The sequence below is a fragment of the Capra hircus genome, chromosome 25 (genome assembly GCF_001704415.2).
Source record: "Capra hircus breed San Clemente chromosome 25, ASM170441v1, whole genome shotgun sequence".
NCBI classification, from domain to species: Eukaryota; Metazoa; Chordata; class Mammalia; order Artiodactyla; family Bovidae; genus Capra; species Capra hircus.
In genome coordinates, this window is record NC_030832.1 from 9,526,137 (window position 1) to 9,551,015 (window position 24,879).

Sequence of the window (24,879 nt, forward strand, 5' to 3'; positions counted from 1 at the left end):
GTGAACTTATTGGGTGACACTTAGCAGTCACTGCTTTCTGCAACCTGAAGCAAAAGAAGACATGACTCGCCAAATGATAGAAGTATTCTGGAGGATCATTGTGGATGGCATTTGTTGGCAGACAGACTCCCTTGGGAAAGAATTTAGGGGTCCTTCTAAGGTCAGATTTATTGATTCATTTGCCCATTCAGACAGAGGTCTGCAGGCTGGAGCCAGTGCCAGGCCATGGTCCTGCCAGCAGGGAGCTGACGGCAGTGGGAAGAGAGAGGCCCCAAGACTGAGGTACCAGCAGACCCACAAGATGGCTAGGACTTATCCTGAGCATCCTAGATGAAAGGTGACCTGGTCTCAGCTTGAATTGTTGTTGTTTAGTCATTAAGTCAGGCCTGACTCTTTGTAACCCCATGGATTGTAGCCCACCAGGAGCATCTGTCCATGGGATTTTCCAGGCAGGCATACTAGAATGGGTAGCCATTCCCTTCTCCAGGGGATCTTCCTGACCCAGGGATCGAACCCGCGTCTCCTGCATTGGCAAGAAGATTCTTTACCAGTGAGGCACCGGGGAAGCCCCTTAGCTTGAATACAGAGAACATAAAACATTTTCTTTCTTCAAAGAAAGGCAGTAGGGGATCTCCATTTCAAGACTAAAAGAGCCATTGTGTGCCCCCCAAAGTCAGCGCCCCCAGCCTGCATGCAGACAAATATTCTGTGCAGGAGCAGAAAGGCCTGGGGACTGGCTGGTGTCCTGTGACCACATCAGCACTTTCTCTTTCCTTGCAGTTCTCATTCCCTAGATGTGGAAATGACCAACTTGCCAGCTGAGAAACCACCCAAACTCTTTGGCTATTCAGCATCCTCATGCCCCTTTGTGGGGAATTACTCTGGTTCCCAGGTTTCTGGTGAGCACTTAGAGCTATGAAAGCTGAGGAAGGAGACTGAGTGGGGAAAACTAAGCTTGTAAACTATGGATGGAAAACAGCTGCTTGCTGGCTTTAGAAGCATAGATAGATCACTGTGTCATCATTTAGTTGGGAAAGACCTTTACCCCTCTGCCCGAAATCTGGAAGTTCTCCGCTTCCCAGAATCAGCACTGTTCCCACATTCCAGGAAGAGTCTGAAAGGTTGCATTTCTCTGAATGGAAGACTGCATCGTGGGAACTGGGTGTCTCGGAAGCCAAGCCCACACGAGTGGTGTGACCAGGCTGCTCCGCAGATGCCTTTGTGGTGTTGCACACACGTGTGCTGGGTGTGCAACCAGAGGATGCTGTGCATTTCCACAAGACCACTGACACTGTCCGCTTCTCTCCCCAGCTTCTTCCTGGAGAAGAACATGTTCGTTTTCTTCTTGAACATCCTGCGGCAGAAGTCAGGCCGCTACGTGTGCGTTCAGCTGCTGCAGACCCTGAACATCCTCTTTGAGAACATCAGCCACGAGACCTCACTCTGTAAGGACGGTCCTGGCCCTGGCCTCGGCACCGCTGGGTGTCGCTGCGCCGTGTGCCGTGGTCTTCCTGTTGCTCTGTGAATGTCTGTGCCCGCCGTGTGTCTTGGCGTGCTTGGGCTGCCAGAGGGCATGCTCCAGGCTGGGCAGCTTAGACGGCAGATGCATTTTCTCACAGTGCCTGCGGCTGGCAGTCCACGATCACGGCAGCGCTGGGGCTGGCTTCTGGGGAGGCCTGTCTTCCTGGTTCGCACAGGGCCTCACTCTCTTTATGTCGTACCTGTTCTCTCCTCTGTGCACGTGGAGAGAGGATTCTGATGTCTCTTCCTTTTCTTGTAAAGACACTAGTCTTCTTGGATCAGAGCCCCATCCTCTGACCTCATGTGACCTTTAATTACCTCCTGAAAGCCTCTGTCTCCAGATACAGTCCCTTTGGGGGTTAGGATTTCAGCACATGAGTTTTGGGGGCACACAGTTCAGTCCCTAGTGCCATTTTTAATCACTGCATGGTAGGGTGCTGTGCAGGGCTAAGAGAGGGCTCCCCTCTGCTGGGTGGTTCTGGGGGTATTTGCATGTCTTCTTTATAACCTGTTATTAAAGAGCTTGCGTCACGAGTAAACAGCCAACAGAATAAGCATTGGAAGCAGCAGGATGGGGAAGAATGTGGCCAAGGGTGTGGCTTTGGCCCCTGACCTGCCTGCTTCAGCTCCACTGCCGCACTGGCGAGGGTGTGGCTCAGAGCCTCTCCCCTGCCCTTGCTGAGCCCTGGGCTCGTCATCTGAAACAGCCACCCTGCGAGGCAGGTGCTGTCAGTGCCCTCGTTTAATACTCAGAGAGTTTGACTCACTGGCCCAGGTCACAGCTCCAGCAAGGCCGGAATCCAGAAAGGGTTTCAGCCCAGGCAAACTAACTCAGTGGGCATCAACTGGGGGTGACTGTGCTCCCAATGAACATATGTCAGTGTCTGGAGACATTCTTGGGGGGCTGTGCTGCTGGCCTCTGGGTAGAGGTCAGTGATGCTGTTAAAATCCTACAACATGCAGGACAGCCCCCCGCAATAAAGAAGTAATAAGCCCAAAATGTCAACAGTGCCCAGGGTGTGAAACCCTGATCTAGCTCCTAATCCTCCGTGCTTGATCAAAAGCTTTTTTATTCCAAGATAACCGCACCAAGCCTCAGGGCCTGCCTGCTGGAAGCAGGGAAGAGAAGACAAGTGGTGGGATGCCTGTGTCACAGGCAAGCTCTTGGCCCCCAAGACAGCATTGAGAAAAGCTTCCAGTGAAAGAGGGTGGCGGCATTTCCCCTGAGGAGAGAGAGAGGAGGCAGGGGAGGAAAGAGCTTCTGGCTGATGGCCACTAGGTAGCGCTGCTGTCCTGGGACACGGCACGTGATGGTGCTGCTGTCCCAGGAAGTGGCCACTAGATGGCACTGCTGTCCCAGGAGACTCCTGAGGCTTCCCCCTGTATGTGAATTGGCAAATGCGATTTGACTCACTCTCCCTGAGTGGTTTCCCTGTTAACAGCTTTGGTTACGCTGGATGTGAATTGTGGGCAGTTTCTGAAAACTCCGAGAGGGGAAGGCCCAGCTCTGTAATGCAAGTCATGGACTGAGAGCCAAGCAAGTCCCAGGCCTGGTACTGCCAACATATGCCCCACACCTGTTCCAGGGCGATGACTCGCCAAGCAGCAGTTTCTGCCTCTCTGAAGTGGAGACAATCCGAGTACCTGCAGATTGGAGTGGCTTGAGGATAAGTGTGAGAGCGGGTGTGCGCAGCCTTGCGTGGGGTCTGGCAGGTGGAAGTTTCCAGTTAAAGCTGGTTTTATCCTTAAACCCAGTGTTCCCCCAAGGGGCTGTTCTCTGGTGACCCGGCTGACCTCAGGGCTACAGGATTGAAGAGGGGGTTGGGGGCGATAGAAAATTCTGGGCTCACTGGATCATACGGCCTCTCTTGCCTCAGGGCTAAAAAGGGTATTGTGCTGTAAGAAAACCCAGGCAGATGTTGCTGGCCCTGCAGGGAATTCACCAGAGCACTTTCATAAGCCTCACTAAGGCAGCAAAAAGTACTGTTTTTATAGAACTTGGATGTATGGGAGTGAGAAGGATGGGTGATTTTTGCTTTTGCTTTTCTGATTATAGGAAGAAAATGTCTCCATTGTAAAACAACAACAAAAAGTCAGATGAAAAAGCTGTAGAAAGCAGAAGTTCTGGAGAATTTCACCCTAACAGTTCAGTGTTAACCGCTATCGTTTTGCTGTCTTTCATTTTTTTCCCCCAAACTTAACTAGCATATCTTAGATTTTCATGTTGTCCATTCATGCATCCTAGCCTTGTTTGGTTCAAGAGCCGCCTCTTTCTGGGCTGTAACTTACTTAACGTGACTGCGGGCATTTGGGTGGTTTCCGGGTTTTCGTTATTACAGGCAGCCATTTCACGAGTACACCTGTTGCCTGTGGGCTTGGTGACCTAAGTGACAGCAGGCCCGAGAGACTGAGATTACTTAGAGACTCCTGGGTTTATTATAAAAGGGTACCACAGAAAGCCGGCCACACAGCGAGGGCCCAGTGGAAAAATCCCAGTTGAATAATAGAGGCGCCTGCACCGCCCCCACCGTGGCCCCGCCACCCACAGAGTCCGGTCTGGAGGCCCGGAAAAGTCCCGCGGGGGACGCATGGGAGCGCAGGGCTCCTCCAGCTTGGGGTGCAGCCGAGAGGCCGGAGGCTGCTCACCCCAGCAGCCAGCACAGGCGTCTGTGTCTCTGGTGGCCCGGGAACCACTCAGCAGTCACAGCAGGGCTGACATCCCTTCTCCTGCCAGCCCATTTGGCCCCCGCTGACCACAGCCGGCCAGACAGTAGAGTGAAGCAGCCTCAGCTGGCTGCTCGTTGCAAATGTGGATTCTGGGTGGGTAGGTCGTGGACTGTTCCAAGAGCAGGATACTGTATAGCCAGAAGGAGACAAAGGAAGCGACATGGATAACTGGGCCGTAGTAATGAGTGAGAGGCCACACACCAGGCGGGGGCTTCCCGTGTGAGTCCACATAGACAGAGCTCAGGATCAGGCAGAACGAGTCTGCGGTGCTGGAAGTTAGGCCGAGGGGCTGTCTTGGGGACAGGGAATGGATGGAGCAGGAAATGCACTGTCTGATCAGGGTGGTGCTTACCTGGTGCATTTATTTGCAAAAATTCATCGCGCTGGACACCTAAGATGTGTGAGGTATGTGTTTATGTGTACATATATATGCATATGTACACACACATATATATACACACATAAGTACAAGTACTTAAAATTCATAAGTATATACACCGCCACATATATCAAGCTATACACTTAGATTTGTGATATATGTAACCTCATTTTTTAATAAGATATTGAATGTAGTTCCCTGTGCTATACAGTAGGTCTTTGTTATTTATTTTATATGTAGTAATATTAGTATATTATAGGCAACCCTGGTGTCAGACAGTAAAGAATCTGCCTGCAATGAGGGAGACCTGGGTCCGATCCCTGGGTTGAGAAGATCCCCTGGAGGAGGGCGTGGCAACTCACTCCAGTATTCTTGTCTGGAGAATCCGCTGGACAAAGGAGCCTGGTGGGCTATAGTCCATGGGGTCACAAAGAGTCGGACACGACTGAAGCAACTTAGCAGAATATATATAGTATAAAATATGTATCTATATAGTATAAAATATTATGCATAATATAAAATGTACATAGTATAAAACAAATAAATATATATTTCTGTATAGTAATGTATATCTATTGATCTCAAATTTCAAATTTATCCCTGCCCTGCTTTTACCCTTTGGCAACCAAAAGTTTGTTGTCTGTGAGTTTGTTTCTATTTTGTAAATAAGTTCCTTTGTATCATTTTTTTTAAGATTCCACATAAAAGTGATATCACAGTATATTTGTCTTTGTCTGACTTGCTTCACTTGGTGTGAAAATCTCTGGGTCCGTCCTTGTTGCTGTGAATGGTAGTATTTCATTCTTTTTGTGGCTAATACTCCTTTGTGTGTGTGTGTGTGTGTGTGTGTGTGTGTGTGTGTGTGACATCGTCTTTATCCATTCATCTGTCGATGGACACCTGGATTGCTTCCATGTCTTGGTTATTATAAATAGTTCTGCTCTGAACACTGGGGTACGCGTGTCTTTTCGAACTAGAGTTTTCATCTCTTCTGGATATATGAGCAGGGGTGGAATTGATGGGTCGTATTCTAGTTCTGGTTTTAGTTTGTTAAGAAACCGCCATCATGTTCAGCATCATGGCTGTACCAGTTTGCATTCCCACCAGCAGTGGAGGAGGGTTCCCTTTTCTCCACACCCTCTCCAGCATTTATTATTTGTAGACTTTTTGGTGATTGCCATTCTGACCAGACTGAGGTGATATGATATCACCTCTGACCAGAATGAGGTGATCAACTCATTGTAGTTTTGATTTTCATTTCCCTAATAGTTAGCGATGTTGAGCATGTTTTTTTGCGACTGTTGGCCATCTGTAGGTCTTCTTTGGAGAGATGTCTGTGTAGGTCTTCTCTCCCCATTTTTTGGTTGGGTTGTTTATTTTTGTTGATATTGAGCTGTGTGAACTGTTTGTATATTTTGGAAATTAAGCCCTTGTTGGTCACATCATTTGCAAACATTTTCTCCCATTCTGTAGTTTGTCTTTTTGTTTTGTTTATGGATTCCTTTGCTGTGTAAAAGCTTATAAATTTTATTGGGTCCCATTTGTTTATTTTTGTTTTTATTTCTATTGCTTTGGGAGACTGACCAAGAAAACATTGGTACGATTTATGTCAGAGAATGTTTTGCCTCTGTTCTCTTCTAGGAGTTTTCTGATGTCATGAATTTAAGTCTTTAAGCCATTTTTAAATTTCTTTTTGTGTATGGTAAGAGGGTATGTTCTCACGTCATTTAGTTACATGTGGCTCTCTCACTTTTGAATACCGCTTGCTGAAGAGACTGCCTTTTTGTGATTGTATCTTCTTGCCTCCTTTGTTGAAGATTGATTGATTGTAGGTGTGAGAGTTTACTTCTGGGACCTCTATTCTGGTCCATAAATCTGTCTGTTTTTGTGCCAATACCACACTGTTTTGATGACTGTGACTTTGTAGTATTGTCTGAAATCTGGGAGGGTTATGCCTCTAGCTTTGTTCTTTTCCCTCAGGATTGTTGTGGCAGTTCTGGGTCTTTAATGGTTCCATATAAATTTTAGGATTATTTTTTCTACTTCTGTGAAAGATGTCATGGGTAATTTGATAGGGATCCCATTAAATCTATAGATTGCTTTGGGTAGTATGGCCATTTTAACTATATTAATTCTTCCAGTCCAAGAGCATGGGGTATCTTTCCATTTCTTTAAAGCATCTTCAGTTTCCTGTCTCAATATTTTTTACTTTGCAGTGTGTATCTTTCACCTCCTTGATCAGGTTTATTCCTAGGTATTTTTTTTAACATGATTTTAAAACGGATTGTCTTTTTTTCTCTAACTTTCTGATATTTCATTGTTAGTGTAAAGAAATGTGACAGATTTCTGTATGTTAATCTTACATCCTGCTACCTTCCTGAGTTCACTTTTCAGTTCTGATAGTTTTTTGTGGAATCTTTGTGTGCATGTGTGCTTAGTCATGCCCAACCCTTTGCAACCCTGTGGGTCTTCAGGCTCCTCTCTCCATAGGATTTTCCAGGCAGGAATACTGGAGTGGGTTGCCATTTCCTACTCCAAGGGATTTTCCCAACCCAGGGATCAAACCCACATCTCTTGTGTCTCCTGCATTGGTAGCTGAATTCTTTCCCACTGGCACCACCTTTAGGGTTTTCTTTATGCAGAGTATCATGTCTTCTGCATGTAATGAGAATTTTACCTCTGTCCTTCCACCTTCCAATTTGGATGCCTTTTATTTCTTTTTCTTGTCTGATTTTTATGTCTAAGACTTCCAGTACTATGTTGAATAAAAGTGGTAAGAGTGGGCATCATTGTCTTGTTACATAATTTAGTGGGAAGGCTTGCAGATTTTCATCACTGAGTATCGTGTTGGCTGTGGGTTTGTCATAAATGACTTTTATCATGTTGAGATATGTTCCCTCTAGACCCGCTTTGGTGGAAATTTTTATCGTGAATGAATGTTGAATTTTATCAAATGCTTTTTCCGTATCTATGGAGATGGTCATGTGACTTTTGTCTTTCCTTTTGTTGATGCGGTATACCACACCGATTGATTTGCGTTGTTGAACCATCCTTGTGACCCTAGGATGAATCCAACTCGATCATGGTATATGATCTTTTTTATCTGTTGTTGGATATGGTTTGCTAATATTTTGTTCAGATTTTTGCATCTATATTCATCAAAGATACTGGCCTGTAATTTTCCTTTTTAGTAGTGTCTTTGTCTGGTTTTGGTATCAGGGTCTTGGTGGCTCATAGAAGGACTTTGGGAGTGTTCCCTCCTCTACAGTCTTTTGGAGGAGTTGAGTTCTTTAAACTAATTAATTGATTTACTGTCGGCTGTGCTGGGTCTTGGTTGTTGCGCTTGGGCTTCACTAACTGCGGTTCACAGGCTCTGATTGCGTTGGTGTCTCTTGCTGCAGAGGCTCTAGGGCGTGCAGGCTTCAGTAGCTGGGACGCCAGGCTCAGTTGCCCTGTGGCATGTGGATCTTCCCAGAGCAGGGATCAAACTGGCGTTGCCTGCATTGGCAGGTGGGTTCTTACCCACTGGACCACCAGGGAAGTCCTGAAAGAGTTTGAGAAGGGTCACTGTAAGTTCTTTTTATGTTTGGTAGAATTCCCCAGTGAAGCCATCTGGTTCTGGTCCTGGACTTTTGTTTGAAGGGAGTTTTTTCTTTTTTTGAATTATAGATTCTATTTCCCTTCTAGTAATGAGTCTGTTCAAATTATCTATTTCTTTTTGATTCAGTTGTGGAGGGCTGTATGTTTCTTCTAGGTTGTCCATTTTGTTGGTGTCTGACCCTTTAGAGTATACTCTTGTGATTTTTTTTCTTTTTGTGTTTCTGCAGTATCAGTTTTTTGTTTTTTTTTTTTTTCATTTCTTATTTTGTTTATTTGGGTTCTGTGTCTTTTTTCCTTGGGGAGCCTGGCCAGAGGTTTGTTGATTTTGTTTATCCTTTCAAAATGCTAGCTCTTGGTTTTATTGATTTTTAAACTTGTTTTCTTAATTTTATTTCCTCGCTGATTTTCACTATTTCTTTCCTTCTGCTGACTTTAGGTTTTGTTTGTTCTTCTTTTTCTGTTTCTTTTAGGCGGTAGCTTAGGTTGTTTTTCTTGAGATTTTCTATTTTTGAGGAAGGCCCATATGGGCTTCCCTGGTTGCTTAGCTGGTAAAGAATCCGCCTGCAGTGCAGGAGACCTGGGTTCGATCCCTAGGTTGGGAAGATCCCCTAGAGCAGGGAACCGCTACCCGCTCCACTGTTCTGGCCTGGAGGAGTCCATGGGGTCGCAAAGAGCCGGACAGGACTGAGTGACTGTGCCTCTGACTGACTTGCATCGCTTTAAACTGCCTGCTTAGGTCTGCTTTTGCTGCACCTATGGATGTCGGGCTTCCCAGGTGGCACCAGTGGTCGAGAATCCGCCTGTCAGTGCAGGAGGCGCAGGAGATAGGGTTTCGATCCCTGGCTCGGGAAGATCCCCTGAAGCGGGCATGGCAACCCACTCCCATGTTCTTGCCTGGAGAATCCCACGGACAGAAGAACTTGGCTGGTTACAGTCCATAGGGTCACAAAGAGCTGGACACGACTGAAGAGACTTAGTACGCGTATTCTGTATGATTGTGTATAACCTCATTTTTGTGCTTCAGTCATGTCCGACTCTGTGACGCTGTGGACTGTAGCACGGCCAGACTTATCTGTCCATGGAATTTTCCTCATTTTTAAATGTGTTAAAATTCTTAGGACCCCACTGCCTTTTCTCCTAGAGTGAGCCATAAGATTTACCTCAAGAATTGTTATAATTGAGATTTTGAAAACTACAGACTTGATGTCCTACCTGCAGCGCCTCGGAGACCGTTCTGAGGCGACCCTGTGCCTTGCTGCGGCCCCTCTCTCGTCCCGTGCTCCCGAATGACTCTTCTTGTGTTTGGTAGTTCCAACCTTTTCAGTAATTCTCTGATTGGCCTAAGTTAGGTACCTCTTTGGCATCAGACAGCTTTGTTTTTTCTTTCTGTTTTCCCCCGAGAACAGCAGTTGTGGTGACTGGTGGACTGGGGGTGGAGGTTAGGAGTCTCCGAGTCAGAGTGCAGAGGTGAAACGTGGCAGCTCCTGCGCAGAGGGCTCCTCTGTGCGCCTCAGGGTCCTCAGCGCTTTTCCTGTTTTACTTGCTTCCTCGTGAGGAAGGTCTCGTTAATTCCTGCTTTCAGATGGGAAAGCTGGGGAGTGAGGAGCGTAAGTGTCCTGCCCAAGGTCACCCAGCTCGGAAGCCACTGAGGCAGTGTGGGTCCAAGTTTACCTTTGAAGCCAGTGCCTCTGAGATGTGAGCATGACGGGGAAGCCCAGCAGGCCTTCTTAACACACGGAGCACTGGGCCCACCCAGAGATCCGAGTAGGTGGTCAGGGCTGGGGCCCAAGACTCCGCAAGTCTTGATAAGCTCTGGGGAGGCCGTGTTGCTGGTCCCACCACCAGAGGTAGAGAGGTGCCAGCCCGCTCTCCTGCCTCGCTGAGTCTGCCCGTTTGCTGCGGTGGGTCGTGTCCAGCCTTTACCCGTCTGTGGGGAGGCAGCCAGAATGGAAGGGCAGCCGGTGGGCATGGCAGCACTAGCTTTGCAGGCTGGCTGGTGAGGACTCAGAGGACAGCTTGTCTGGCCCAGGGCCAAGACTGCAGGCCCATGAGTGGCAGGGGTTCTGTAGACTGTTTTCGCTGGCAAGCACAGCTTCCAAAACTAGTGGATCTAGTGGCTGACATTTCAGCTTCAAAGGTAACAGCATTAAGATCTGCATTTTCTAGCTTCCTTTGCACAGCTGGAAGCCCTCACCACGGGAAGCTCTCTCCCAGCAGGGCCTGGGAGCTTAGCAGGATGGCCACTCCCTTGTGGACCCAGTACCCCCAGGGCTTCATTATCCAGTTTTCCTCCTTGGCCCCCATGTGACATGAAAGTCGCTCAGTCGTGTCCGACTCTTTGCAACCCCATGGACTATACAGTCCGTGGAATTCTCCAGGCCAGAATACTGGAGTGGGTAGCCTTTTGCTTCTCCAGGGGATCTTTCCAACCCAGGGATCGAACCCAGATTTCCCATGTTGCAGGCAGATTCTTTACCAGCTGAGCTACCAGGGAAGCCCAAGAATACTGGAGCGGGTAGCCTATCCCTTTTCTAGCAGGTCTTTCCGACCCAGGAATCAAACCGGGGTCTCCTGCATTGCAGGTGGATTCTTTACCAGCTGAGCTACCAGGGAAGCCCCTGGCCCCCATGAGGGCATGGTATTAACACAGGACAGTGAACTGAAGTTTGGATTCCATTCCTCACTTACTGTCTCTCCGTCCTCCAGCAGATTAATTAACCTTAGTGTTTTTACTCACCTGCAAAACAGGGCAAACAGGCCTACTCTGCAGGGTCGCCCTAGTGGTGAACAATGATGCAAAGCAGTCGGCCTGGTGCTGGCCCGGTCGTGGAGGTTCAGCCTCCAGGGGTCTCGATAAATTGTGTTGCCTCTATAGGAAGGAAAAAGCCATGCGGAGCCCTCTGTGGCACTCAAGGGTGACAGTGTGACTTTTGATGGCGAAATGGGGCCATCTTTCATAAGACATGGTGCAGCTGACCCTTGTCTGTGGGTGGTTTGTGAAACTGCCCCACCACCGGCTCTCTCACTGAACTTTGCTAGCAACAGAGGAAAATGCCCACGGGTTCTTCTGTTTGGTGTGGGAGGCAGCCGTGTCCTGGGCTTTCTGGGGCCTCACTCTTGAACTTTGTAGTGACTACGCATGGTAGCTAAGTTCTGTGCTGGTTAAAGGTTAAGCTGCTGCCTGTCAGCCTGACTGGTTCAAGTCCCTTCACATGGTCATCTGCTTGTTCCTGGACTTTCTCTGCTTGTCTTTCCTCCAGCATGAATTAGTTAATCTGTTTTTTTTTTCTTTTCTCCTTCTAGATTATTTGCTCTCTAATAACTATGTAAATTCTATCATTGTCCACAAATTCGATTTTTCTGATGAGGAGATTATGGCATATTACATATCGTTCCTGAAAACGCTTTCATTAAAACTCAACAACCACACGGTCCATTTCTTTTACAATGAGGTAAGTAGCCGCACAGAGGCATATTTGGTTGGAAGCTAGCCAGTTCAAGCAGTGCCTTTGGTTCGGGTGACCTTGTGTCTGTTTACAAAGCATGTATGCCTTCACCATTTCCTGATTCACTATTTCATAGCAACAGTTTGACCTTGGCATGGTTTGGTTTTTTTTTTTTAATTGAACAAGTTACCTTTTCTGTTTTTAATGTAAAATTCAATTTGTGCTACCTGAGAGCATGATACTCTTGGTAGGGAGAAGTACCCAGAAATTAACTTGGGATTGTGCTTCTCTGTTGGCAAAACAGTGATGACTCCAGTCATACCCAGCTTTGCCACTTCCCTGCTATGTGACCTTAAAGGAGTCTTAGTCCTCTGAGCCTCAATTTCTTCATCTGAGAAATGGTGATGATAGTTTCTACCTTGAAGGGTTTTCCAGGGGTTGAATTAAATGAGATGATGTCTTCAAAGCAACTAGTATGTACCCGACTCCCTAAAACTGTAGCCCTTGTCATTCCTTACTCTGGTATTCTTTGGGAGAATTACTAACAATTTTAATAAATGAATTGCCATTGTTCTTACAATTAAGAGGAGCTTGAGCGATCAGGTCAATAAATCTCACATTCCAAAAAGTACAGATGCTGGCTCTCCTGGGACTGGCTCATCCTGTGGCTCGACCACTTCATGAGCAACCCAGGCTTTTCCATTGTCCTGCTCTGCTGAGCTGGCATCTGTCTTTAGGCTCAAAGCCCTCATGGTCTCAGGATGGCTGCAGAAGCTCCAGACACCACATAGTCACTTGCCACTGCTGAAAAGCCTGGTGACATCACATCCTTTCTTGTGCCCCATTCTAACTTTCCCCAAAACTTCTTTCCCAGAAGCCTCCAGCAGACTTCCTTTCCCGTCTTGCTGGTCAGAATTCTGTCACATTTCCCTCACAGTGTGTCTGGTGTTGGGGAATGGCCTGGCAGGACAGTTCTGGCTCAGTCTCTCACAAGGCTGCAGTCATCCGAAGGCTGGATTAGGGGGATCTGCTTCCAGGGTGGCTCGTCCACATGGCTGACCATTCAGTGCTGGCTGTTGCTGGGAGGCCTCGGTTACATAGTCCCCTCCAGGGAGTTGCTTGGGCATCCTCCTGGTGTGGCAGTTGGCTTCCCATAGAGTAAATGATTCCAAGACATCAAGGCAAGCTGTAATGCCTTTCCTGATGGGGCCTCAGAAGCCACACACCGTCTCTTCCATTGTCTTCTTTAGGCTGCCCAGGCCAGCCGTGACTCAGTGTGGAAGGAGGCCAGCTGCCACACAGCCATGTGCTGTTTGTCCAGCAAGTGTCCTCTGATTGGTGGTCACATACGCTGCACAGCCTGTACTTGAAGTCAGACCATGGTCCCAGACATTTCCTCTGGCAAAATCCACCCAGTTGTGTTCGTAGGATGTGGCAACAGCCTCCTGCACTTTGCCTTTTTTCTGTCTGGATTTGTAGTGAGCAAAAACTGGCCTCTTGCTCACATATTGTTCCTGAAAACACTGTCGTTAAAACTCAACATCCACACGGTCCATTTCTTTTACAAGAGAAGCCCGCTCTTCCCTTATACAAAAGGAAGGAATACTAGCTGCCAGCCACAAGGTGTGGGATGGTTTAGAAGATTAACATTGTGTGGCCCAGTGCCTGGAACACAGCAGGTGCTCACTGAATGTGTCCAGAGACCAGACGGGTGCTGTTTGCATTCTCCCAGAGGCTATCTTAGGCAGAAGGAAACCCACCTGTGAAGTTTAGACCAGAGAGGGGGCAGGTTCTTCCCCAGCTCAGGTGCAGCTGGGCTTCTGTGTACCTGCTGGTGGGGGTGGGGGGGGGGCGGGGAGGGCAGGGTGCAGGGATTCTGGGGCTGTAGTGATGCTTCTGGAAGAATATCCAGCTGATCCCAGAGGAGTCATAGGAGCCTGATCTTTGAGGTGGACTTGGTTTCCGTTTCTGTGGGCTGGTGCAGTAGCTGTCAGCTGTTAGGTGCACACCTGTGTCTAGCGCTCAGAATCACGTTGCCCTTATTAGACAGGTGTCACCTCACTGAAGGTCGCTGGTTCCGTTTTCCCTGCCTGGGGGTGCCTTCCCGTCTGATTGGGTGCCATGCGAAACGCTGCCCAGAAGAGGGCAGCAGAGCACGTCGTTTCATGCTCCAGCCCGGATCCTGTGCACCTTTTTCTTAATTAAGGCTTCACTTCTCTGGTTCTGAATGGTTTTGATCTGTTCTCTAGTTTTGATCTGTTCTGATAACCCCTTTTTAATGGCAGAAGATTCCCGAGATCCTTCTCTTCCACAGTAATGTTTACACTTTCAGTGTTTCCAAATAGAGATATATATTAGCTAAAAGAGGGTCTTGGAGAAGGAAATGGCAACCCACTCCAGTATTCTTGCCTAGGGAATCCCAGGGACAGAGGAGTCTGGTGGGCTGCCATCTATGGGGTCACACAGAGTCGGACACGACTGAAGCGACTTAGCAGCAGTAGCAGCAAAAGAGGGTCTAAATGTAGTCAGACTTCGAATTTGCCTTTTATTAGTTGAAGCAGCATCTGATAACTACATCTGAATTATCACTGAGTGCTCCTTAGGTATCAGGCACCAGGGTATGCACTGTACCTGAAATAATCTCATTTAATCTTAGCAACCATGAAGTGGGAATTATTATCCTCACTTTACAGATGTAGAAATGGAGGCTTAGAGACACTTCATCACACAGCCAGGGCTGGAGGAACAGCTCCTGAACCTGGGCCTGGCGTTGGCTGGACCCACTTCTGTTTCTTCCGTGGTCTCACCGTCCCACCCCTCCACACACTCCCCACAGGGAGTGAACCACCGGCTTCAGGTTCACATGGGCGCTGTGTGTGTGTGTGTGTGTGTGTGTGTCTTTTACGAACTCTCTGGTAGGATTCCTTGGTGGCTTAGCTGGTAAAGTATCTGCCTGTAATGCAGGTGACCCCGGTTTGATTCCTGGCTCGGGAAGATCCACTGGAGAAAGAATAGGCTACCCACTCCAGTATTCTTGGGCTTCCCTAGTGGCTCAGCTGGTAAAGAATCTGCCTGCAATGCGGGAGAACCTGGGTTCCATTCCTGGGTTTTGAAGATCCCCTGGAGACGCAAAAGGCTACCTACTCCAGTATTCTGGCCGGGAGAGCTCCATGGACTGTATAGTCCATGGGATCATAAAGAGCCGGACACAACTGAGTGACTTTCACTGATAGGGTTCAGAAACCCGGGGCAGGGGCAGGCATGTTTTACTGGTGTGTAACTCATTTTGGGTACTTCTTATCTTTTAGCACACTAATGACTTCGCCCTGTATACAGAAGCCATCAAATTTTTCAACCACCCTGAAAGCATGGTCAGAATTGCTGTAAGAACCATTACTTTAAATGTCTACAAAGGTAAGTTCCCCTGTGAGCTTGCACCTTGTCGGGCTTCTAGCTTGACAGCAGGTACTTGCTCTCATGAGTCTATAAGGTTCTGTGGTGGCAACAGGGAGTTCATGTGTTATGGCTGGGGTCACCCGTCTGATGAAAGGCTGCCACCGTGGGCCATTTAGCCACCCCGTTACATAAATCCCTTCTGCATGGGAACGTCTCCCACAGTGCTGACACATGGAAGGCGTGATGGCCTGAGAGAGGCACACGTGTCAATTAGACATAGCTGTCTTTGAAACGCAAACTTTGAATTTGCCCCTTGACCTGTAAAATACACTTCAGTACAGCCAGGAGGTCCATTACCTGTAATGTACAAGCACATTTCGTGTTGCAAACAGCAGGGGGCAATGTTGTATTCTCAACCTGCCGCAAAACCCAACAACAAATTCCTCTTTTCTCTCAGAAAGTACTGAACGCCCAAATCACTGCCCCCAGGAGAAAGCCCTTCTGTGGCTTCTCGCCCCCAGGGGCTCAAAGGCTGGCTGGACACGAGTCTCCTGGCCTGGAGTTGTGCTGGCCTCTCTGCCTAACGACGCCCGGGTTATTTTCTGTGTAGTCACACCCTGGAGCGGGGACCCTCTTTTCTTAGGGACCAGATGCTTTGCCTTCCCAAGTTAAGACGTTATTACTGGAGATGACCCCTAATTGGGAGGGGGGTTTAGGCGCTGCTCGGGGACTCACTCCAGCCTGGTCCTGGGATGACCTTAGACTGGAGAGCCTTCTAAGAGCTCAGAGCGGGGGACCATCTGGGGATCATAACCTGGGGGCCAAATCCAGCTCACAGACAGGTTTTCATTGGTTTAGATATTTTTTGAAAAAATACATAGTCATTGATATTTAAAACTTGAGAGAGCTGGAGTCACAGCCTGGATTTCTGACTTGAAACAGAAGACGTGGCTGCTGTAGGTGCACGGCCGTGCAAGGCGGCGGTGAACCGGCAGTGAGAATTGCTGCTGTGGGGCCAGGGCCCTCACGCCCCCGTTCACCCCTGGGCCTGCTGGCTCTGCTTACTGGTTGGCGGCCAGCCCACCGGCCTCTGGACCCTGGCTCTGTCTGAGCCCCAGCCCTGCCGCCTGCTGCTCTCTGGTCTCTTCTAACCTGTGTCTTTCTGTTTAGATGCCTCCTGCCCTAGCCCTCTGCCCCTCTGAGCAACTGTCTCACCCTCCCAGCTCCTCACCCTGTTAACTCTTGTCTGTTTTTTGCCTTTCCTTCAATGACGATTCCCGTGTTCCTTATTCCAGTGTCATGTAAGTTAATAACTTCTGGTTTTCTGCTTTCTTGACTTACCCTTACATGCAAATACGAGAAACTTGCTTGAGAATGGTGTAGTTTTCATTGTAGTCTAGCTAAATGCACTGCTGATAAGTAGGTTTCCTCATGCACTGTCAATGTTTAACCCTGATTCACTGATTTTATTAATTACAAAAATAACATAACTACCTTCATAGTTTTCTGAATAAGGCAACTGTTTTAAAGTATTTCCAGGCAAGACAGAAAAGAGTCAGATTGTAGTAGAGGGCTTTTTCATTGCATTTTCTTTTTTTTAATCTCCCCCCAAGTTATTTTTGGTAGCTTGACTTTCTTTTTTTCTCTTCTTTTGTGAATCTTCTCAGTGGATAACCAGGCCATGCTACACTATATCAGAGACAAAACCGCCGTCCCTTATTTCTCCAATTTGGTCTGGTTCATTGGGAGCCACGTGATCGAGCTTGATAACTGTGTACAAACAGATGAAGAGTAAGTGACTACCCCAGGGTGCCTGTTAGGTGGACAGAATGCTTTGGGGAGAATTCTGTTCTCATTGAGAAAAAAGCCCAACACTGGAACAAAACTAACCACCACCCCCCGCCCCAGCCTGTGCGTAGGCAGAATATGGACTTCCATACTCTGAAAGGTTCCACCCAGCTTTCCACTATTCTTAGCAATAGAAAGTTGGAAACCGCTGAGATACCTCTGAGTACCGCTGAGAGAGGAACAGGGTAAATGAATCGAGTGCACCCGTAGAGGGGGTGCTGGGCAGCTGGTGAAAAAATGAAGATGACCTTCCACTGGTGATTGGATAAACACCGTGTGGTATCCATCTCAGGATGGATGAAACACAGCTCGCAGTGGAATAGTATTCAGCAATAAAAAGGACCGAAGTACCGACACTTATACGACACCCTGGGTGAACCTTGAAAGCATTATGCTCAGTGAAAGGTTGCAAGGGGCCACACATTATGTGATTCTACTTATATGAAATGCCCAGAATAGGCAAATCCACAGAAGCAATAGATTAGTGGTTTCCTAGGGTTGGAGGAGGGGTGTGTGGGGTGAGGTGCAGAAATGGAAAATGACTGCCTGGGCTTTTTTGAGGTGAGGGGATAAAAATATCCTAAGGTTGATTGTGATAATGGTTGGAAAACTGTGCATATGTGTTAGTCACTCAGTCGTGTCTGACTCTTTGAGACCCCATGGACTGTAGCTCACCAGTCTCCTCTGTCCATGGAATTCTCCAGGCAAGAATACTGGAGTGGGTTGCCATTTCCTGCTCCAGGGGGTCTTCCAGACCCAGGGATCAAGCCCAGGTCTCCTGCATTGCAGGCAGATTCTTTGCCATCTGAGCCATTAAATTGTGTACTTTGGGTAAAGATTTTGGTATGTGAATTCTATATCAGTAAATCTGTTCAAGAAAAAATTAAGATGATAAATAGACGTCTCAGAACAAGATTTCTCAAACCCTGCACTGTGCATCTCTTCAGCTAGGTAATTCTTCGTGGTGGGGCATCCTATGTGTCCTAGGGTGTTTAGCAGCACCCCTGGCCTCCACCTACTAGACGCCAGTAGTGCCCTTTTCCAATTGTGAAGACCAAAACTGTCTCCAGACAGAGGTCTCCTTTAAGGAAAAATTGTATCAGTTGAGAACCACTGTCCCAGAGTGACAGCTCTGTACGGATCTGGTGAGAAGTACACCTAGATGGGGTCAGGACGATAAAGGGACTCAGGAAGGTCTCTTGGAGCTGCAGAGGGCTAGAGAGAGAGAAAATATTAGCTTCCACATTGGCAAAGAAGTAAGGTTCTGTGGATCACAGATCAGTTGGGAGAATGAGGACCCATATAGATATGGATGAGGCTTCACAGGTGGCTCAGTGGTAAATAATTCACCTGCCAATGCAGGAGATTCAAGAGACTCGGGTTCGATCCCTGGGTTGGGAAGATCCCCTGGCGTAGGCAACGCACTATGGTATTCTTGCCTGGGAAATCCCATGGACAGAGAAGCGTGGTGGGTTACAGTCCTTGCCGGGGTCACAGAGAGTCAAACAGGACTGAGCGATTGAAAAAAAAAAAGGAATATAGATATGAATAGTCATGGATATGAGACCTGATGAGACACAGCTCCAGAAAGAACCGAAAGTTATTCAAGGAAGAAAGTGAACTCCTGGTCCTCCACGTGACTCTGCAGTGACTGGTTGTAATGTCAACACCAGTTGCTGATGACTGCTGGGTGGGGAGGGGCGGAGGGAACACAGAATTCTGTCATCAAGGGAGGTCCTTGTGTACTATCTAAAATGGCTCGATCACAAAATAGAGGTCCTTGCAGATCGCAAAATAGAGGGAGGAGCTATCCACAGAAACCCCTAAAAGGTTTGAAACTGCTTCCTCTGGAGAGTGGGCAGGGCTGGGGGGAGGCGGGGCCAGGAGCTGCTGTGTTTTATTGTCTCTTCATCAGTTCTATTGGATTTTTAAATCCATGTGTTCAGTCGTTCAGTCATCTCTGACTCTTTGTGACCCCATGGATTGCAGCACGCCAGGCTTTCCTGTCCTTCGCTATCTCCCAGAGTCTGTTCAAATTCATGCCCATCAAGTCGGTGATGCCATCCAACCATCTCATCCTCTGTCGTCCCCTTCTCCTCCTACCCTCAGTCTTTCCCAGCATCAGGGTCTTTTCAAATGAGTCAGTTCTTCGCATCAGGTGGCCAAAGTATTGGAGTTTCAGCTTCAGCATCAGTCCTTACAATGAATATTTAGAACTGATTTCCTTTAGGATGGACTGATTGGATCTCCTTGCAGTCCGAGGGACACTCAAGAGTCTTCTCCAACACCACAGTTCAAAAGTACCAATTCTTCAGCACTCAACTCTTTTTATAGTCCAACTTTCACATCCGTACATGACCACTGGAAAAACCATAGCCTTGACTAGACGGACCTTTGTTGGCAAAGGTTTTCAGCTTTTCAATATGCTATCTAGGTTGGTCATAACTTTTCTTCCAAGGAGTAAGTGTCTTTTAATTTCATGGCTGTAGTCACCATCTGCAGTGATTTTGGAGCCCAAAAAAATAAAATCTGACATGCTTTCCGCTGTTTCCCCATCTATTTGTCATGCCATGATTTTAGTTTTCTGAATGTTGAGCTTTAAGCCAACTTTTTCACTCCCCTCTTTCACTTTCAGTAAGAGGCTCTTTAGTTCTTCTTCACTTTCTTCCATAAGGGTGGTGTCATCTGCCTATCGGAGGTTATTGATATTTCTCCCAGCAATCTTGATTCCAGCTTGTGCTTCTTCCAGCCCAGTGTTTCTTATGATATACTCTCCATATAAGTTAAATAAGCAGGGTGACAATATACAGCCTTGACGTACTCCTTTTCATATTTGGAAACAGTCTGTTGTTCCATGTCCAGTTCTAACTATTGCTTCTTGACCTGCATACAGATTTCTTAGGATGCAGGTCAGGTGGTCTGGTAGTCTCATCTGTTTAAGAATTTTCCATAGTTTGTTGTGATCGACGCAGTCGAAGGCTTTGGCATAGTCAATAAAGCAGAAGTAGATGTTTTTCTGGAACTCTCTTGCTTTCTCGATGATCCTATGGATGTTGGCAATATGATCCCTGGTTCCTCTGCCTTTTCTAAATCCAGCTTGAACATCTGGAAGTTCACAGTTCACATACTGTTGAAGCCTGGCTTGAAGAATTTTGAGCATTACTTTACTAGTGTGTGAGATGAGTGCAATTATGAGGTGGTTTGAGCATTGTTTGGCATTGCCTTTCTTTGGGATTGAAATGAAAACTGACCTTTTCCAGTCCTATGGCCACTTCTGAGTTTACCAAATTTGCTGGCATATTGAGTGCAGCACTTTCACAGCATCATCTTTTAGGATTTGAAATAGCTCAACTTGAATTCCATCACCTCCATATGGAAATAACATACTGTTTATCTGTTAGTGGTAGGACTGTAGGAGACTTTGATTTCTTTTTGCTCTTATTTTCTTCATTAGTTGTGTGTCCCTTCCAGTGACCATCTATTACTTGACTAATAATCATAGTAGAAACAAAAGGTCTTGGATCTAGAGTGCTTTTTGCAGCAGATAACCGCTCTGGGGGAGGGGAACAGGCCCCATTGGCTATTTCAGATCTTTGTCCCTGTTGAGCATGAGGCTGATCCACTCATAGGGCCTGGACAGCCCCAGTGCCTGTGTCTGCACTGGAAGCAGGCAGGGGCCTCCTGGGACCTGGGTGTCACGTCCCCGCGTGGCGCCTCTCATACGGTCAGGACTGGGGTTGTCTGAGGCTGCTGAGGCCTGCCTGTTTCCTCAGAACTCCTTAGGAGCATTCAACTAGTGAGGATTTATTGTTCCATTAATGCTGCTTATCTCAAGAACCAGGGATCTTGCCACTTGGACTAGTGGCTGCTCATGTTTGAAGTGCCTGGCTAAAAGCTTCCTTGGGTCTTCCTGTGTTTACCCATTTTGTTGGGGACTATGGTGATGATGATGGAGTCCATTGTTCCAAGGCCCCCAGAAAGTGGGAGGCATTCCATTATTGTTGTTGTTGTTTAGTCACTCAGTCGTGTCCAACTCTTTGCAGCCCCATGGACTGCAGCACACTGGGCTCCCCTGTCCTTCACCATCTCCCAGAGCTTGCTCAAACTCATATCCATTGAGTTGGTGATGCCATCCAACCATCTCATCCCCTGTCGTCCCCTTTTCCTTCTGCCATTAATCTTTCCCAGCATCAGAGTCTTTTCTAATGAGTTGGTTCTATGCAAAAGGTGGCCAAAGTATTGGAGCTTCAGCTTTAGCATGGTGATGATGTGGAGTCCATTGTACCGAGGCCCCCGGAACGTGGGGGGATCCCTTGAGTCCCCTAAAATCGAATGCAGTGGACCTGTCCGTTTTTCCTTCCTGTAATCCACTGGTAGGGCCAGGATAGGTATCTCTCGAGACTGGCTCAGATATTTGTTTGTGAGTGAAGCGCCCCCAGCAACCTATGTCTCAGGCCATCGGTTCTCAGCTCTGAGCCTGGGCGTTGGGGCTGAGATGGGCCTCTCTCCCGGCAGGCACCGGAATCGGGGGAAGCTCAGCGACCTGGTGGCTGAGCACCTGGACCACCTGCACTATCTCAATGACATCCTCATCATCAACTGCGAGTTCCTCAACGACGTGCTCACGGACCACCTGCTCAACAGGCTCTTCCTGCCGCTCTACGTGTACTCACTGGAGAACCAGGACAAGGTGAGCCCGGCCGGGGACGTCTGCAGGCGGGGGGAGCAGCCACCCCACGGGGACGGGGCTCTGCAGGGACTGCGGCTGGAGCCTGAGGGACAGTCCTTTCCTTCCCTTCTTTCCTGAGAGAGGGGTGAGGGAGAGGGTGGGAGGGAGAGAAGGAGAGAGGCAGACGGCCAGAGCGTGTGAGTGTGTGTGTGTACAGTAAATGAATGAGAAAAGATTACTGACATCCAAAGGAGACAGGAAACCTCTGCAAATTCAGGTTTTTGGTTTCTGTGCGTCCTTCTCCTGAGGTGCTCTCATCCCTGCTCACTTTTTCGGCTAGTTGCCAGAGCTAATTGACTTGGAGAAGATCCAGCCAGCTGCAAAACTTGAATGGCCGGAAGGGGATGGAGCACACCCAGGAAAAGATCCCGGGGCAGAGACTGTCCACAGTGACAGGCAGCAGAGCCCTCGAAGGGTTGGAGCCCATTCATGGGCACTTTCTCAGATATGCCTTCTCCCTCCTCTCAGAGTTTGTGGCTCAGGAGTCTGGAGGGCACCGGGACCCTGCCCCCTGAAGTGATTCTGAGCTGGTGGTTCTCAGTGCCTGTCCCCAAGAAAAATGCCACTTCGAGGAGAGGGGACCTTTGGCCAGTACTTCTGAGAGTGAAGGGGCGGAGGCTTTGGCAGGAGGTGGAACAAAGCCAGCTGGTTACATTGCAGGGATTTCAGCCTCTGCGCATGTCCCAGCTAGACGGGGGTGTAGCTTTCTTTTTGGAGACAGAACACGGGGCTTCTTGTTACAAACAGGTGACTCAAAGAAAACTGCAGCCCTAACGAGGGCCACCTGATGCTGCTCTGGAGGTGGAGAGAAAGCTGGGGAACTGGTGTTTTCAGACCTGGTTTCAAATTTTGCCTCTTAAAAAAAAAAATTTTTTTTGCCTCTTTCCTCGTGACCTTGGACCAGGCAGTCAACCTCCCTGAGCAAAACAAGGGTCCTGAAGATCCTTAGAGGCTTGGTAGGAGATGGGGCTCATTGGAGCCCAGTATAGACGAGGGGCTTCTCTGAGATCAGGGTACCCCCCCCGCCCCCACCCCCACCCCACTTCCTGAGAGCAGGCCTCTGGGGCCTCTCTTGCCAGGTTCTTGGTGCCCCAGCTGGGGGAAATTAACATTCTTGGTAACTTAAGGAGCTGGTTCTTCTCTTGGGTCCAGCATCTAATCCATGACTCATGGTGAAAGGTTTCTCAGGTGGAAGGTTAGCAGCCTTGCAAATAGTACTGGATAGGATTGTTGTTGAGTCACTCAGTCATGTCCAACTCTTTGGGACCCCGTGTATTATAGCCCACGAGGCTTCTCTCTCTGTGGGATTTCCCAGGCAAGAACACTGGAGCGGGTTGCCATTTCCTTCTCCAGGGGATCTTCCCGACTCAGGGGTTGATCCCATGTCTCCTGCATTGGCAGGCAGGTTCTTTACCACTGCACCACCTGGGAAGCCCATCAGATGGGATGAGGTGTGAATGTATTTTGCAGGGTCGACTTTGCCACCAGGAAAGAAGAGCCTTAGGGTCTTGGAGGAAGTTGGGCCGTTGGGTGCCACTCATTCAGACAGATGGCCTCTGGCTTTGTGTATTCTGTACTACTCACATGTGTAACCCAGACTTCTCTCATTCCCCCAACCTTCACCAGGGAGGAGAGCGACCGAAGATCAGCCTGCCGGTTTCTCTCTACCTTCTCTCCCAGGTATGTCTGACCCTTCACCCACGTCCCCACCACACTGGCAGGCCCGAAGCCCTGCTGCGTTCCAGAAGTTTCCCAGGCCACCTCACTCCGTCTTCTCTGTGTGCGTCCCCCATCTTGAAATGAAACAACCCTGAGTCAAGGGGCTATGTATCTCCTTCATGGTAGACTTGGAAATTTAAAAAGTGAGAAATAAGTCAAGCCCAGCAGATATGTCGTTGGTTTTTACTGTGGGGCCGGAGCTTTCCAGAACAACCAGGGAGTGTTCTAAATACCTTTAAAATGTGGCCTGTGTGGCCCCTGCTCACAGCCATCTTGAAAGAGGCCTGAAGCTGCAGGACCTAGCGTGTGTTCACAGAGCCACCGCGGTTTAACCAACTCCCACTAATGAGGCTGTTGTCGTGGTCCCGGGGCCCACATTACCTTCTGGAAGGTATCTCGTAGCAGCCTCAGTACCCAAATTTGTGTCTTGAGCCAACTTGTCTGCCTCCCCGTCTTCAACAAGTGTGTCTCCTCACAATTATGTAATATTTACAAGAAGGGAAAAACTCCATGGCGACCCAGTTACATAACTTTAAAAATATTTTTATTACAAGTGGTGCAGACTCTCAGGCCATCTCATTAGACTGCTAAGCAGTTAGACGTTTGACCAGAGCTCTGTTCCCACTTCTGCAGCGGCCCAGGTATTCGTTTGCTTTGCCGAGAGAATGTCCTTGCTGGGTCCTGGGCCATTTTGCGTTTGAGGTGGGGCCATCTCCTGTTGGCCCGGGAAGAGAAATGCTAACCCGGCCTCTTCCCAGCGCCTGGGCTCCGCACGTGGCTGGCTCACATTTCTCTGGGACTCTGGTTCTGGGGGTCTGTGTGCTGGGAGCTGCATGCTGATGCCTGAAGGCCCCTCTGTGTGATGGAGCTCCCTGCAGTCCCCTGCCCCTCCCGGCAGCTGTTTCCACCACCTCATTACCAATCATCCTGCTTCCCCTGAAGAGGATTCTGGGAGCCTGGCAGGAGCGAGCCGGCCAAATGCGGAACCGCAGGAATCCCATGGCAAGCGCCCCCAGCACCCTTCAGCTGCTGGCCCACCCCGAGGATCACCGAGGTCAGGCCACGCTTTTTCTCCGAGAACCCCCTTTCTCCCACTTTCCTAGGAAAGGCCCAGCCGCCCAGGCAGCTCATTACGTGTTTCAGTGTCTCATAAAAAGCATTGTCATTGGCGTTTCTCAGCCCGAGTAAAAGGCTCTCGCACCCCTGCGTTTCCATGGACCTTGACCATCACGTGGCCCGAATGTGTGAAAACCTCAAATCGGGCATGAATTCTGGTCCTTAAACTCTGCATCAGAGCATCCTTCCGAATTATTTTTCAAGCATCTCTGCTAAACCAAGAAAATTTGCATTGATGACATTAATTTGGTGTGATGGAGACGTTGTGCAGCTGAAACTAAACCACCGCTGGGGACAAGGGTGTGACTGGGGCAGACCAGCCCAGCCTTTGACTCCAGCAGGCACACGCTTCCACCCATCTCCCAGGCACTCGCTGCCCCTCTCCCCGCTTTCCTCTG

The 24,879-nt window shown here is 48.5% G+C and overlaps 1 protein-coding gene across 7 annotated transcripts in view; it reads left to right on the plus strand.

Moving 5' to 3' along the window:
* Positions 1-24,879, plus strand: part of CLEC16A (C-type lectin domain family 16 member A) — a 236,784-nt gene that overhangs the window by 19,321 nt on the left and 192,584 nt on the right. For 5 of the 7 annotated variants that reach the window (XM_018040268.1, XM_018040272.1, XM_018040270.1 and 2 more), the window contains exons 3-9: positions 1,312-1,445; positions 11,531-11,679; positions 14,982-15,087; positions 16,365-16,370; positions 16,737-16,860; positions 21,433-21,607; positions 23,273-23,326. In XM_018040268.1, the coding sequence (XP_017895757.1) occupies positions 1,312-1,445; positions 11,531-11,679; positions 14,982-15,087; positions 16,365-16,370; positions 16,737-16,860; positions 21,433-21,607; positions 23,273-23,326 (748 nt within the window). The remainder of the gene's footprint in view (positions 1-1,311; positions 1,446-11,530; positions 11,680-14,981; positions 15,088-16,364; positions 16,371-16,736; positions 16,861-21,432; positions 21,608-23,272; positions 23,327-24,879) is intronic. The other 2 variants (XM_018040271.1, XM_018040269.1) reach the window with 1 other exon arrangement.